Source organism: Pristis pectinata, chromosome 9 (genome assembly GCF_009764475.1).
Source record: "Pristis pectinata isolate sPriPec2 chromosome 9, sPriPec2.1.pri, whole genome shotgun sequence".
NCBI classification, from domain to species: Eukaryota; Metazoa; Chordata; class Chondrichthyes; order Rhinopristiformes; family Pristidae; genus Pristis; species Pristis pectinata.
The window spans coordinates 66,932,939-66,948,277 of NC_067413.1; the positions used below are offsets into that span (position 1 = coordinate 66,932,939).

Here is a 15,339-nt window from a genome sequence, read left to right on the forward strand (position 1 = left end):
ATGTTGTTTGAAAATCAGAATCCCTTGATATACAATTTAAAATGCCAGTAAAGACAAATGCTTTCAAAGGTATTTGAATATGCATCCTGGCACCAGAATTTTTCTGCCCTGCTACTTCCTTCAAATCCTTCTTTTGCAATTGTTTCCCCCTATCAGTTATAGCTATAGTTACAACTCCACATGGAAGTCATGAAATAACCAGATAGTCTCAGATCCTGATGCATTGAGCTGAGTTGTCATGGGTGCACCAAGCAGCAATGTTTTAATGCTTCATACTGAAGCTAATGCATTTATACACTTCAATGGCAGTCCTTGCCTTTCCCGTGAATTGACTGTTTACAATTCCTGTTCCTTGCATTAGGAAGGCAAATTCAGTGGCCTCCTGCCACAAACACTAACCTGAAATGTTGTACTTTGCACTAAAATGGACATTTTTTTTGTTCTAATTGTGTTTTTCTTGCAAAAATAGTGTTTATGTTTTTCTTGTGAATGCTGCTAATATGATGCTATGTGCCTGTGATCCTGCTGCAGTTAAGTTTTTCATTGCACCTGTGCATACATGTACTTGTGCATATGACAATAAACTCAAGTTTGACTTCGACTTTGAAATAAAACAGAAAATCACCAATTCTGATGAAAAGTCATTGATATGAAATACTAGTTCTGTTTCTCTCTCCATGAATGTTGCCTGACCTGTTGAGCATTTCCAGCATTTTTGTTTTATTTCAGACTTCCAGCATCTGCTGTATTTTGTTTCAGGACAAACAATAGCCATGTCACAGACTTGATCATCCTCAATGGTAATGACCTCGGATTGGAACAAAGGGTTTGTAGCCTCAGTATCTTAATCCAGATTGAGCCTAGTTTTCAATCATGAATTTCTATCAGAAAAAGAATCTACATCTGCTGTAAATTGGATGACAATGTGTCTCTGTTCTCTGGTTGTAGTAGAGGGAATTATTTAAAAGTAAGTTTGGAATTTTGCAGTGGTGAACTCCATTGACCATACATACTGCTACCACAGTGTGGTAATGGTGGAGGCTGCATCCAATGGCAGGTATGGCAATGAAGCAAATTTCATTTTCTAGGATGGTTTTGAGTTGCTTGAAGTCTTATTTAAAAGAATATGTTGAGCATTTCATCAAATCCTAACTGGAGGTATTTTGATGGTTGTGGGACTTTAAGGAAATGAACCAATATTTCAATTAGGGTGTTTACGTGACTGATCCATTTCGGTTCTGGCTAGCAGTGCTCAAAATATCTTAATGGATAGTTTCTTGGCTGAAGCTCGGAGGGGACTGAGGGATGTTTTCTGTTGCAAGGATGCAAAGAGGTGAGTACCACCAGGCATAGCAGTTGAATGTAACTGAAAGTCTTTTGCAAACTGGTATGGGTGGCTAGATTATTAAAGAAACTGTGAATTAAGCTGTGGAGCCATCAGCAACTATCCTGCTGGATGTTATATTAAAGCAGCTGCTAACGATAGGGCTGAGGGTGATTTCTAGAGAAACTCCTGTAAATTTTTCCCTGAGCTATGATGATTAGATTAGGAGAAACTGTTGGGGAAGATATGACTCCAGTCAATGAATTATTTTCCTTTTGTCCTCAGCATTGTCAGGGCTGTTTTTCTTTAGTATGCAGAAGCTACTTTTATGTTGCGCCTCCCATGTGTCTTGTGAAATTAAGGCTTTTATGACAATTAGAACTGAATTGTTGCCAGATCATAGCTCAAGTGGAACAGCTTGACTAGCTGACTAAGTTGCTTTAGTGTACATATATACAGCAGGACCAGACCAATCCAATCCATCTAATTACTGCTCAATCAGTCTACCCTCAATTATCAGCAAAATGACGGAAGGTATTATTAACAGTACTGTCAAGTGCACTTACTCAACAATAACCTGCTCACTGAAGCCCGGTTTGAGTTTTGCCACAACCACTTGGCTCCAGATGTCATCAGGATCCAAATATGGATTAAAGAGCTGAATTCCAGAGGTGAGGTGAGGTGAGAATGATTGGCTTTGAATTCAAGGCAGCATTTGACTGAATGCAGCACTGAGGAACCCTGGTCAAACTGAGGCCAATGAGTCTCAAGTGCAAACACTCCAATGGCTGATAAGAGACTTTGCAGAAAGAAAGATGGTTGTGGTTGTAAGAAGTCAATCATCCCAGCCCCAGGACATCATGGAGTACCTCGGGGCAGTGTCCTAGACCCAATTGTCTTCAACTGTTTCATCAACGACCTTTCATCCATTATAAGGTCAGAAGTGGGGATATTTGCAGACTATTACACAATATTCAATTTCATTCTTAGCAAATAAAGCAGCACTGGCCTGTATGCAGCAAGACTAGACAACATTAGGGCAAGCACTGATAAGTGGCAACTAATATACATGCCACAAAAGTGCCAGGTAATGACTACCTCCAACAAGAGAGAGTCTAACCACCTACCCTTGATATTCAATAGCATTACCAGTTCTAAGTTCCCTACCATCAATATCCTGGGGTCCCCATTGATCTGAAACTAAACTGGACCAGCAACTAACAACAGTGGCTCCAAGAGGAGGTCTGAGACTGGGTATCATGTGCTGAGTGACTCAGCTCCTAATACTCAAAGCCTTTCAAACATTGTCAAGCCACAAATCAGGAGTGTTATGGGATACTCTTTACTTCAACATCTTACAAGAAGCTCAAAACCATTTTTTTTTTCAAACTTTAAACTTTACTTATACAGCACGGTAAAAAGCCCTTCTGGCCCAGCGAGCCCATGCCGCCAAATGACACCCACGTTAACCTACTAATCTGTACGTCTTTGGAATGTGGGAGGAAACCGGAGCACCTGGAGGAAACCCACGCAGACACAGGGAGAACGTATAAACTCCTTACAGATGGCAGTGGGATTGAACCCTGATTGCTGGTGCTGTAATAGCGTTAAGCTAACTGCTACGCTACTGTGCTGCCCATCCAGGAAAAAAACAGCCTGCTTGACTAGCAGTCCCTAAACCACCCTGAACATTCATTCACTATGCTGCACAGTGGCTACAGTGTGCAGCATCTACGAAATACACTGCAGGCATTTACCCTGTGTATTCAGAGAGCACCTCCCAAACCCATAATTTCTACCACTAAGAAGGACAAGGGCAGTGAGTACATGGGAGCACTACCAGCTTCAGGTTCCCTTCTACACTCCAGACTTAATCATCATAGGATCTGAATCCCAGAACTCCTTCTCCAAAAGCACTGTTGGAGTACCTTACCAGGACTGCAGCAGTTCAAGGGTGTGGCTCACCACCACCTCTCAAGGGCAATTAGGAACGGGCAAGAAATATTGGCCTTGCTAGCAATGGCCCCATTTTGAAAACAAATTGAATAATAAAATAAAATCTATCAGGATATTATCAGGTTCATTTGCCCTTACCAGTGCAGTCAGTTTCATTTTAATGCCACATGAAATGAACTAAATTGAAAAATCAGTGCCACTTTAATCTTAAAATGTGAATATTTCAATCTTGTACTTTAAATTCAAACACTGGGCTGAACTATAGCTGACAAAATGAAGATTTAGCAATGCCACATCCAATTATTTCACTAGCTGTCCACCAGCATTCTTGACTGGATTTGATAAGCCTTCAGAGATTTGCTCTAACCTGTTGTTTCTGAATACTTACCAGATCCAGTCCAGTATAACAGCATGTAGATCCATTTATAGCCCAGTGTCTTTGGTTTTTAACATGTCTACAACACTGCTCAAGAGTTAGTAAATTGATGGCACATTACAAAATATATACAGTATTATTCCAGAACCTCTACACTTCTGATGAGGTGGTAATGAATGGGAAAAAAGGATGTGTCAGTCTGGGAAGTTATGTTATGTGGTGGTAACACAGGGGATAATGGTACTTTATAAATGGATTGTTAGAACTGCCTTTAGTTTTTATCCCAGCTAGCCTGACGGTAAAACTACATTCACTTTGACAGTTCCTTTTGTCTCTAGATCACTTCCCTTTCTCTACTGAAACTCTTCCTTTGTTTATGCTTGTCTCCATTTTTGTGACCCTTTTGTTAAAACTGCTCTGATGCAAAAACCATTTTAAATAAATTTGCTGCTGTACAATGTAAAAGTAAATGAATAACAAATCTTTCCCCCAGATATCATGAAACATTTCATGCTATAGTACACCACGTGGTTAAAAAGATACACAATTGGTCTTTCAAGAACAAGGACAATTTTTAATACTTACCTTGATATAGGAAGTAAACTTTGTATTGCTGTGATAAATATTAGAACAATAAAAGCACACACCAGATTTGACTTGAAAACTTCATCTCGCATCTGTGAATACTGTAAGAAAGAAGCACAGAACATCAACAGGTCAGGTCTCATAGATCCCACAGTCCTTTGCTGTGATTTATCTGTCTCTATGGGAGTTCTGGGAAATTAGCAAGATTTTGCCTATCAGAATGGGAAGTGCCAATTCACAAAAAATCTATTGAGTTTCTAATGGTATTATTTGTGTTACTTTACAGGGAGTGTTTTCAAAAAAATAATCTGATACTTAACCAAATCCAATGGATGAACTATGAAAATAATTTGTTTTGACTAACAACGCTTTTTTTAAAATGAGTTTTCCTTTCATAGTTTAATCATGTCTCCATTCATTTTATTAGCCAGTATAAAGCTTCATCATGGAAAAGGTATATAATAATATGTCTTTACTGTTAAAATTTCAAAAATTGCAATTGCATCTTTTTCCATTAAAGTGTTTATATCTTTGGTATCATTTAATGTGTCCTTTTTTGCTAAGGCTGCCAAAATGTGTATTTGTGGCCCAGCTACCTTTTCCTCCAGGCTGGAGTCTTTAAACATCAGTGAGAAAGGCTTGATATGCTCTCTTCTTAACTTATCCCCACTCCTTAAGTCGATGGTATGTTCTATTCGCTTGTTAATTTCCTCAGGCCCAGACTGGACATGCAAAGCTTGTGCAAGGTGGTTTGGAAGCAGGTTTATTGAATTTCTTGTTAGGGCAGCCAGAGTCTAGGGAAAGCACATGCAAAGAGAATAAACCCCTCTAGACCTCTGTTCAATTGCATTAGAGTGAATAGTTAAAGGACATGTGACAAGGTGGAGATTATCTGTTATTGAATCAAGAAGAAAAAAACCATTAATTTTCTTTTACGCTTTTTACTTTCAAGTCTGTCTACTGGTATTGCATTCTTAATATTTTGACTTAATAACTACAAAAGCACATCTGCCATTTATCCACCAAACCACAAATACCATGCAATAAGTCATTGTGAACCCAATAGGTTATTTTAATTCTTCAGGGACACAAAAGCATTTCAATGTCAAACCTTAAACTAGAGAAACTCCATTTTTTCTTAGGTATTCTCCTTCCTTCTCCAACCTGAGACGTATGAACTAGAGATTATGATAGAGAAGATTAGTAGCAAATGCTTCTCTTAGAGGGGAAGAGATGTTCCTTCGCATCTTGTTAACACAAAGGAACCACTTTAATTTATTAGATTAATGCTGCTTCTGAAGTGTTATCTAGAGAAAAATTATACAGGTACCTTAAGAGTTTGTTGCTAATTTTGCATAATAACTTTAATAATAAAAGTTGATTTTGCTTCTATAATCTTATTTTCCATATTTATTGTTAGAAAAGTACATAAATCATTTTTGGTGAACATCAGTAAAAGCACAATTAATGGTTGATTTGAAATGGATAATAATCCATCATAACTCAAAGGTTTGGAAGTTAAATAATAAGCACCAATGGGAACAGGGATGGGAAGGTGGTATGATGGTGGAGGTTGTATACTCCTATCACGAAACAAAACAAGATAAAAAGGAGGGAAATCCCTGTGTCTTTTATTTAAGTTATAGTTGATGCAAATCAAATTTGAGTATAGATTGGTCAGATTGATGAAACATTTAAAGATTAGTAATGAAAAAAGTAACAATTGAAACATATTCAGGAAAGCTTTATCATGAGAGTAAACATTATCTGTTTGTAGTTAGTATTAAGTGTTTTTATATGGACGAAATTTGATCTTTGGTGAATGCACAAAATAGACAGCAGCAAATCATCAGTATATTCTACACTGCCTACCCTTTTCTTTTCCTTTATGCTCTCTGGTTGAAATCATTTACTTTTCTCATCACTATTTTCAAAGACAGCAAAAGAGACAGGGTACCGATGTTTTAGAAAAGAAAGAGAAGGAGGTAAAAGAGGGGGGAGTTGCGCTATTAATCAGGGACAATATCACAGCTGCATTCAGAGGGGACATAAGGGAGGACTCATCCACTGAGTCTATATGGGTAGAACTCAAAAATAAGAAAGGTGCAATCACTCTGATGGGATTATACTACAGATCCCCCCAGTAGCCATCGGGACATTGAGGAACAGATACGCAGGCAGAATAGGGAAAGGTGTAAAAACAACCTACTGTAGTGGGTGACTTCAGCTACCCTAATATAGACTGGGACATCCTTAGTGCAAGAGGTTTAGACAGGGTAGAATTTGTTAGGTGCGTCCAGGAGGGTTTCTTAAATCAATATGTCGATAGTCCAACAAGAGGAGGGGCCATACCGATCCTGTTGTTGGGTAATGAGTCTGGCCAGGTGACTGACCTGTCAATGGGAGAACAGTTATGGAACAGTGACCACAACTCCCTAAGTTTTAAGATAGCCATAGATAAGGATGAGTTTGGATCTTGCAGGAGAGTATTAAATTGGAGCAGGCCAAATTATCAGAGTATTAGGCAGGAACTGGGGAGAATTAATTGGGAACAGCTGTTTTTGGGCAAGTCCACATCTGACATGTGGAGAGTGTTTAAAGACAAACTGCATGCACAGAGTACAGGACAGATGTGTTCCAGTAAGAAGGAAGGGCAAGGAGAGCAAGGTAAGGGAACATTGGATGATGAGGGAGGTAGTGAATTTAGTTAAGAAGGAAAAGGAAATCAAACAGAGCCCTTGAGGATTATAAAGAAGCCTGGAAAGAACTCAAGAAGGGAATTAGGAGAGCCAGGAGGGGCCATGAAAAGTCCTTCGCAAGTAGGATTAAAGAGAAATCCAAGGCATTCTACACATACATTGAGTGCAAGAGGATAACTAGGGAGAAGGTAGGACTACTCAAGGATAAAGGAGGGAACCTGTGCTTGGAGGCAGAGGATATGGGAAAGGTCCTAAATCAGTACTTTGCATCAGTATTTACCAAGGAGAAGGACATGGAAGATAAGGAGATCAGTGTGGAGCATACTAATATTCTAGGGCATTTCGAGATAAAGAAGGAGGTAGTGTTGGGTCTCTTAAAGAACATTAAGGTGAATGAGTCCCCAGGGCCTGATGAGCTATACCCCAGGTTATTGAGAGAGTCTAGAGATGAGATTGCTGGGGACTTGACCGATATCTTTGTATCTTCTCTAGCCACAGGTGAGGTCCCTGAGGACTGACGAGTAGCTAATATTGTTCCATTATTCAGGAAAATAAATAGGGATTATCCTGGAAACTATAGACCGGTGAGTCTCATGTCAGCGGTAAGGAAGTTACTGGAATTGGATTTATGAGCATTTGGAAAACCATGGCCTAATTAGGGACAGTCAGCACGGCTTTATGCAGGGCAAAACATATCTTACTAACTTGATTGAGATTTTTGACGAGGTGACAAGGGTAATTGATGAAGGTGGAGCTGTGGATATTGTCTACATGGGTTTTAGTAAGGCATTTGACAAGGTGCCTCATGGGAGGCTCATTCAGAAGATTAAGATGCATGGGATCCACGGTGACTTGGCCATTTGGATTCAGAACTGGCTTGCTCATAGAAGACAGAGGGATTGGTCGATGGGACTTATTCTGGCTGGAGGTCCGTGACTAGTGGTGTTCCACAGTGATCCATACAGGGATCTCTGTGTTTGTGTTGTATATAAATAACCTGGATAAAAATGTAGATGGGTGGGTTAGTAAGTTTGCAGATGATACGAAGATTGGTGGTGTTGTGGATAGTGTAGAAGACTGGCAAAGGACACAGCAAGATATAGATCAGTTGCAGATTTGGGTGGAGAAATGGCAGGTGGAGTTTAACCCGGCCAAATGTGAAGTGTATTTTGGGAGATCAAATGTAAAGGGACAGGACACTGTTAATGGCAAGACCCTTAACAGTGTTGATGTGCAGCAGGATCTTGGGGTCCAAGTCCATAGCTCCCTGAAAGCGGCTACACAGGTTGATAGGGTGGTAAAGAAGGCATATGGCATGCTTGCCTTTACTAGTTGAGGAACTGAGTTCAAAAGTCAGGAAGTTATGTTGCAGCTTTGTAAAAAGGAGGAATTAATACTTCATGGTCAATTAACCCTATGTTCCTGCCCTCCCATTATTAAAATAAAGTAATATTAAGCACTGCCTCCTCCTTTAGATTTACTTTGTAATTATACTTCAGTATTAAAATTAAACATTTTAGTGAATTACTTGTAATGTTGATGTGAACCTAGCATTTTGACTGGTCCAGACCAATGACTTTCTTTTACATCAATAAAGCCAAACACTAAATGCCATGTATTTAACAGCAAGGAGTTAAATCTCCGATAATGTACAACATTGGCCATATCCTCAATGGAGTAAGACAGAAAGAAAATGAAAATATATTCATTTCTCTTTTTCCAAAGTAGCTTTGCTTAATTTATGGTCAAGAGGATAAGAGCAGACACACCCTCACACAAGCACGCGCACACAGAGCCCCCCTTCAAAAATTCAGATTACCAGTGGAAAACCTTGTCAAATGACCTTTAAGCATGTTACAATGTTTAGCAAACATGCACTTTACAAACTTAGTTATGTCTGCAAATTGTGGAACATAAACTAAAGGTTGAAGCTGCAATATCCCTTTTCACGGGTTTGTAGAAATGGGTTTGCTGGTTAAACGTTCTACAGCACCTGTGAAAGATGGAGACTACCATAATCTCTAGGATATACAAATGCTGTGACATCTCTAGAGGCTGATAAAGCAGAACAAAATCATTTCATCTCCAGGCTTTGTGTTTGATTCCAGTCCAGCAAAAACTGCCCATTTGGCTGCTGCAGACTACCTTAACTGAATCTAAATTGAACTTCTTGTGGATAATATACCCAAGGCATAAAAATGGTTTCAGATCTAGATTTCTTTTAAGTTCATCCAGTAGTCTTGTTCAGAAGTGATAAAAACAGAGAGAGTGTGGGAATGAAAGTGTAATTCTACTGAAGTAAAAGTCTTTCTGAAGTTAAAAATGGGACATGCTATTGGAGGGAAGAAACTATGGATCGAGGCTATTTAACCAGTGACATGGCAGGTCTTGCAGTGTGGTTTACCAAGTGTGAAGTTTAATTATGAAACATTACATGGGGGAGTAGAAATGTAACAAAATATTAAGGCAACAGAAAACTTACCAAGGTGGAATAAAGCTCCAGTGGTGAAGTCATTCCTTTTATTAAATTACTCCCGTTGCTCTCCATTTGATTATTGTGAATGTTTCTCAGCTGATTCTTATCCTTCTGATAGATGCACTGTATGACCACTTATTTAGATTACCTGTATTTCTAGGATATTGTTTTCTTGCTATGGACTATGGTTAAGTGTCACAACAGATCCTGTGTAGAGTCAGAATGACATCACTTTAATCACTTAATAAGAGTAAATCCATGGGGCAGGGATTCCACAGGAGATAGAAATCCAAGAGGTAGAGTGTGTTATCAAATGCCATTAATGGGCTAATTACAATTCATAAGTCAAGGGTGATTTCCTGCACTTTAATAACATTACAAGGAAGTCAAACCCAAGCCTGTAAGATGAAAGGAAAATATGATTCAGCAGCCCACACTTTAACTGTCAGTGTTTTGTTTTGTTAAATAATAAAGAGCTAGTTTAATGTTCAATTGATCATGGAGAACTGTGATCAGAGGAGTGCTACATAGCTGAGAAATATTCACAGGAATTATAAAGGAGAGAACTACCTCACCCTTGGCACTTAAGCTCCATTTTTCTTGCAAAAAATGCTTGACAAGGATAGACTAACTAATCAAGTATGAGTTTAAAATGGCGTTACTCATAAACCACTTTGCAAACAGCAACAAAAGAGATAATGCAGTTGTTCACGTCCTTTAAAAACTTCTTACAAAAAGTATAATGCCCATATAACAAGCCAACTTAAAATTTCTACAGGGTACATTTATGTTAATTATCACTACTACATAATATTGTTCATTGTTGATAATTTTGTAGACATGCATCACTAGATGATTATTCTTACTGTTGTAATAATCAATTGCATAGTTGTACAGTGTCAGGCACTATATAACAGAAATAATAAACTCAAAGACATGCAGAATTATAAACAATGCAGATATTTCATTCATTATACGTAGCTGATTGATTATTGACCAATTATATTTACTGAAAATGGTACATGTGCATGGCCATGTTAAAAAAGCAGGAACTGTATCGAGCTGTATCCTTCTAAACAGAGACCAGCATGCTAATACTGTGTATCTTCACATGCAGTACTGACACTGCTTTATGATCAAACTATCATGAGCAATATGAACTGAAATTCTGCTCTCTTTTCAATTATTTCTTCTTTTCCTCCTTATAACTCAAATTAACCCTCCCTTCAGAAAAATACCATGGAATATAACAGCTTAATGCAAGTTTTGATGTCACACATAATTAGTACTTCACCCTCATTAACAAAGGTAGTTAGCTTTGCAACATACTTCTGTTATTATTCTGCAGCATACTTCCATAGTCACCCAATAATACAGCCCCACAACCTAGATTCTATTCTACCGACTAATGAGTGCCCATCCAAATTCCATTTTTAAAATCCCTTTAAGTTGCTGCTTGATTGGCACACTTCAGATATCTTCTATTTTAGATTTTAGCACTTGCAGTTTTTCTTTTATTATGACCATGTTTTGACATTATCAAATGTCAGATGGGAAATTAATGTTGATTGAGTGAATATATCAGCAGCTGAATTGTAAGTGAATAACCCTGTCTAAATTATTTGAACAGCATTCAGAAAGAGTACCTCAGGACTGAAGAATAAAAAGGTCTTATACTTTAATGCCAATCACCAAAGAGCTGCTTTTAATCTGCTTATGGCACTCTGACAGTATATTTGACTTGATTACATGGAAATAATAGACTGCTTGTAATAATAGCAAAATAGCCACTGCCTGTAGTTTTCAGCAAAAGGTTAAAGTCATTTTCCCCTCTCTTTCTTCATTTACAGACACAACAGCTACTGGAAAACATTTCTGTAAATCAGTTTGGTAGGTGAAACAGGGTAGATGAATCAGTAATTGCTAAAAACCTCTCATTCTATCACCACCAAGTCCCTGGGATTCTTTGGTTCTCAGAGGATTAAATCCACTGCAGGATTTAAGATGCAAGAACTGTAAGGATCATTTGCTAGAAAAAAAATGCATGTCTCAGAAATTAATATGCTTTCATCTAGTCCTGCTAAAATCCAAAGTATCATGTTGACTCAGTGAACGTTACTTTTGTGACTGATTCTGGCTGAAGCAGGAAGAGGAAATGGGAAGAAAGGAAGGGAGAGAGGGAAAGATGACAAAAGAGGACAAGGGGAAGGGTGGGGTGAAGAGGTAGCAGAGGGCAGGTGAATAGAAATAAGAAAGGAGGAAAGAACAAAGGAAGAGAGGAGGGGAGGGTGTGAAGAGACAGTCCAAGACGAAAAGGAAATAGGAAAGGGAAAGAGAAAAAGGAAAAAGCGGAAAGGGGTGGATGAGAGAGGGAGGGAGATACAGGGGATTGGGAGGAAAGGGAGAGGCATTTCAAAGAGGGGAAAATGCACATAGGGCAAGAACAGTCAATGGATGTCTGGATGAACTGGGAAGGGAGAGATACCTGGAGGGAAATCATCTCATAAGCAGGCCGTAAGTAACAAAATGGTGACAAGGGTGTCAACTCAGAAAGTGCCAATGGGTGAAGAATATTCCGAATGTGGAATGAATTGTGATTTAAGGTTTGTGCTGGTAAGATAAAACCTGAATACATGTGATGATGCCAGTGGCTTGACAAGAAATGACAGCCGCTTCCAATACATCATCTAATGTACTTCAGAGGAAGCAGGATGTGTAAACTCATCTATCAGTAAAAGGAACTGATGCATGATTATAAAGAGCCAGAATAAATAAATTGTGGGGAATGGATGACTGAACCTCGGAGATCTTTTTCAGGAGCACTCTTATTAGTAGGACTGTAGAAAATTTATTTTCCATTGCGGGGAAGAAGGAAGGCAGGTTTAGTATTTGAAGGTGATGTAAGGTTGGCACCTATAAAGAGGAAATTTCAAAATATTCGATAAACTGGTTAAGGACAATGCACAAGTAGTAAACAGAAGAGAACCTTGGAAGGACTGAGGAGTCTAGGAGAGTTGGTTTTGTGCTACTTCTTCACTCCAAGGAAATGAAACCAAAGGAAAAGGGTCATTGATCTGAAACATTCTGGTTCTCTCTCCAAACATACTGCCTGACCTGCTGAGTATTTCCGCACTTTCTGTTTTGATTTCAGATTTCAATCATCCGCAGGTTTTGGTTTATGAGAAGAGTCCATTCTGAATTACCCCCACCCTTCCACCCCCACTCCACGCTCACCAAAAGGAGAAAAATCCATTCCGTGTCCCACCCGCATTCCCAGCAGCTACGCACGGAATATCTGCCCAGGTTGCACGAGTCGTCATTCCTGAGACCAAAGAGCACTGTGTTATATGATGTTCATACTTGACAGCAGCGGCTCCTCAGCTCATTTCAACTGAGTCCAGACCCTCAAGGTCCGAGCCACTTTTGCTGTTAGTATGGGTGAACATCAGCCCGCTCCATCAGTGAATATGGGATGGAAGCAATTCAACTCTGCAATTGGAGTTGAAGAGAACGCTGGAGAATGTTGTAGACTGGAGGGACCTAAGGGTACAAGTACATGGTTCCCTGAAAATGACAACACCGGTAGATGTATGGTATGCTTGCCTTCATCAGTCAGGGCATTGAGTGTAAGAGTTGGCACATCATGTTACAACTGTAAAAGACATTGGTGAAACCACAGGGGGTATTGTGTGCAGTTCTGGTTGCCCGGCCATGAAAGGATGTTATTAAGCTGAAAAGGGTGCTGAAAAGATTCACAAGGCTATTACTGGGACTGGAGGGCTTGAGTTATAAGGAGAGACAGGATAGGCTGGGGCTATTTTCTCTGGAGGGTGGGAGGCTGAGGGGTGACCTGTTAGAGGTATATAATGTCATGAGGGGCAGAGATGAGGTGAATGATTACAATCATTTTCCAAGGGTAGGGGAGTCTAAAACCAGAGGGCATAGATTTCAAATGAGAGGGGAAAGATTTAAAGGGGACCTGAGGGGCAACTTTTTCACACAAATGATGATGGGTATGTGGAATGGGCTGCCAGAGGAAGCGGTAGAGGCACGTACAATTACAATGTTTAAAAGACATTTAGACAGGTATATGGGTAGGAAAGGTTTGGAGATATGGGGCAAATGCAGGCAAATGGGACTAGCTCAGGTAGGCAATTTGGTCGGCATGGACGAGTTGAGCCAAAGAGCCTCTTTCCACGCTGTGTAACTCTATGCCTTTGTGGTTTGGTATTACTGTCCCAGGATTATTCAGCTAAATGGCTTAGGTCTTTGCTCAGTAACCAGGGACATCCTCATGGAGTATTCCCAACCATTGGCTCAAGGGACTTAGGCGTAAAGGAGCGAGGAGAGGTAGGTGTTTTGAGTAAAGGAAAGAGTATGAGTGCGGTTTTCTGTGCTCGGTGTCAGATGTGGGAGTTCCCGGAGTCTCCCTGCCTCCGGGAGGGCTACACCTGCACCTGGTGTGTCGAGCTGCAGCTCCTAAGGGACCGTGTTAGAGAACCTGAACTCATGGTCAGGGAGAATGAGGAGGTGATAGACAGGAGTTATAGGCAGGTGGTCACACCGGGGCCATGGGAGTCAGGCAAGTGGGTCACAGTCAGGAGGGGGAAGGGGAAGAGTCAGGTACTAGAGAGTACCCCTGTGGCTGTGCCCCTTGACAATAAGTACTCCTGCTTGAGTGCTGTTGGGGGAGACAGCCTACCTGGGGGAAGCAACAGTGGCGGTGTCTCTGGCACAGAGTCCGGCTCTGTGGCTCAGAAGGGTAGGGAAGGGGAGAGGAGGGCAGTAGTGATAGGGGACTCTATAGTTATGTGGGCAGACAAGCGATTCTGTGGATGCAGGAAAGAAACTCGGATGGTAGTTTGCCTCCTAGGTGCCAGGGTCTGGGATGTTTCAGATCGTGTCCAAGATATCCTGCAGAGGGAGGGAGAACAGCCAGAGGTCGTGGTACATATTGGTACCAATGACATAGGTAGGAAAAGGGATGAAGTCCTGAAAAAAGACTATAGGGAGTTAGGAAGGAAGATGAGAAGCAGGATCCCAAAGGTAGTAATTTCAGGATTACTGCCGGTGCCACGTGACAGTGGGTATAGGAATAGAATGAGGTGGAGGTTAAATGCGTGGCTGAGGGATTGGAGTAAGGGGCAGGGATTCAGATTCACAAGATCACAAGACAAGGGAGCAGAAGCAGGCCATTCGGCCCATCGAGTCTGCTCCAAGGAAAGGGAAATAGAAATGAGAAATGGGGGAAGAAGAAGAAAAAAAAAACTACTCTAATCCCAATTACCGGCCTTATCCCCATATCCCTTGATATCCTGACTATTTAGATATCTATCTATCTCCTCCTTGAACGCCCCCACTGATCTGGCTTCCACTGCTGTACGTGGCAAGGAGTTCCACAAATTCACCACCCTCTGGCTAAAGAAATTTTTCCTCATCTCTGTTTTGAAACTGTACCCTCTAATTCTAAGATTGTGCCCTCTGGTCCTGGACTCACCCACCAAGGGAAACAGCCTAGCCACATTTACTCTGTCCTTTCCTATCAATATTTTAAATGTCGCTATGAGGTCCCCTCTCATCCTTCTGTACTCCAGCGAGTACAGTCCAAGAGCCGACAAACGCTCCTCATACGTAAGCCCTTTCATTCCTGGAATCATCCTCGTAAATCTCCTCTAAACCCTCTCCAACGTCAACACATCCTTCCTAAGATGTGGGGCCCAAAACGGCGCACAATATTCCAAATGAGGCCTCACTAGTGCCCCGTAGAGCCTCATCAACACTTCCTTACTTTTATACACTATACCTCTCGAAATGAATGCCAACATAGCATTCGTTTTCTTTACCACCGATCCGACCTGGTGGTTAACCTTTAAGGTATCCTGCACGAGTACCCCCAAGTCCCATTGTACTTCCGTGCTTTGGA

General features: G+C 40.5%; 1 protein-coding gene across 2 annotated transcripts in view; it reads right to left on the reverse strand.

Annotated features, from left to right (window-relative positions):
- adcy8 (adenylate cyclase 8 (brain)) overlaps positions 1–15,339 on the reverse strand; it is a 97,580-nt gene that overhangs the window by 35,720 nt on the left and 46,521 nt on the right. The window contains exons 8-9 of one of the 2 annotated variants that reach the window (XM_052023381.1): positions 4,838–5,035; positions 4,242–4,342 (exon numbers count right to left, since the gene is read on the reverse strand). In XM_052023381.1, the coding sequence (XP_051879341.1) occupies positions 4,242–4,342; positions 4,838–5,035 (299 nt within the window). The remainder of the gene's footprint in view (positions 1–4,241; positions 4,343–4,837; positions 5,036–15,339) is intronic. The other variant, XM_052023382.1, reaches the window with a different exon arrangement.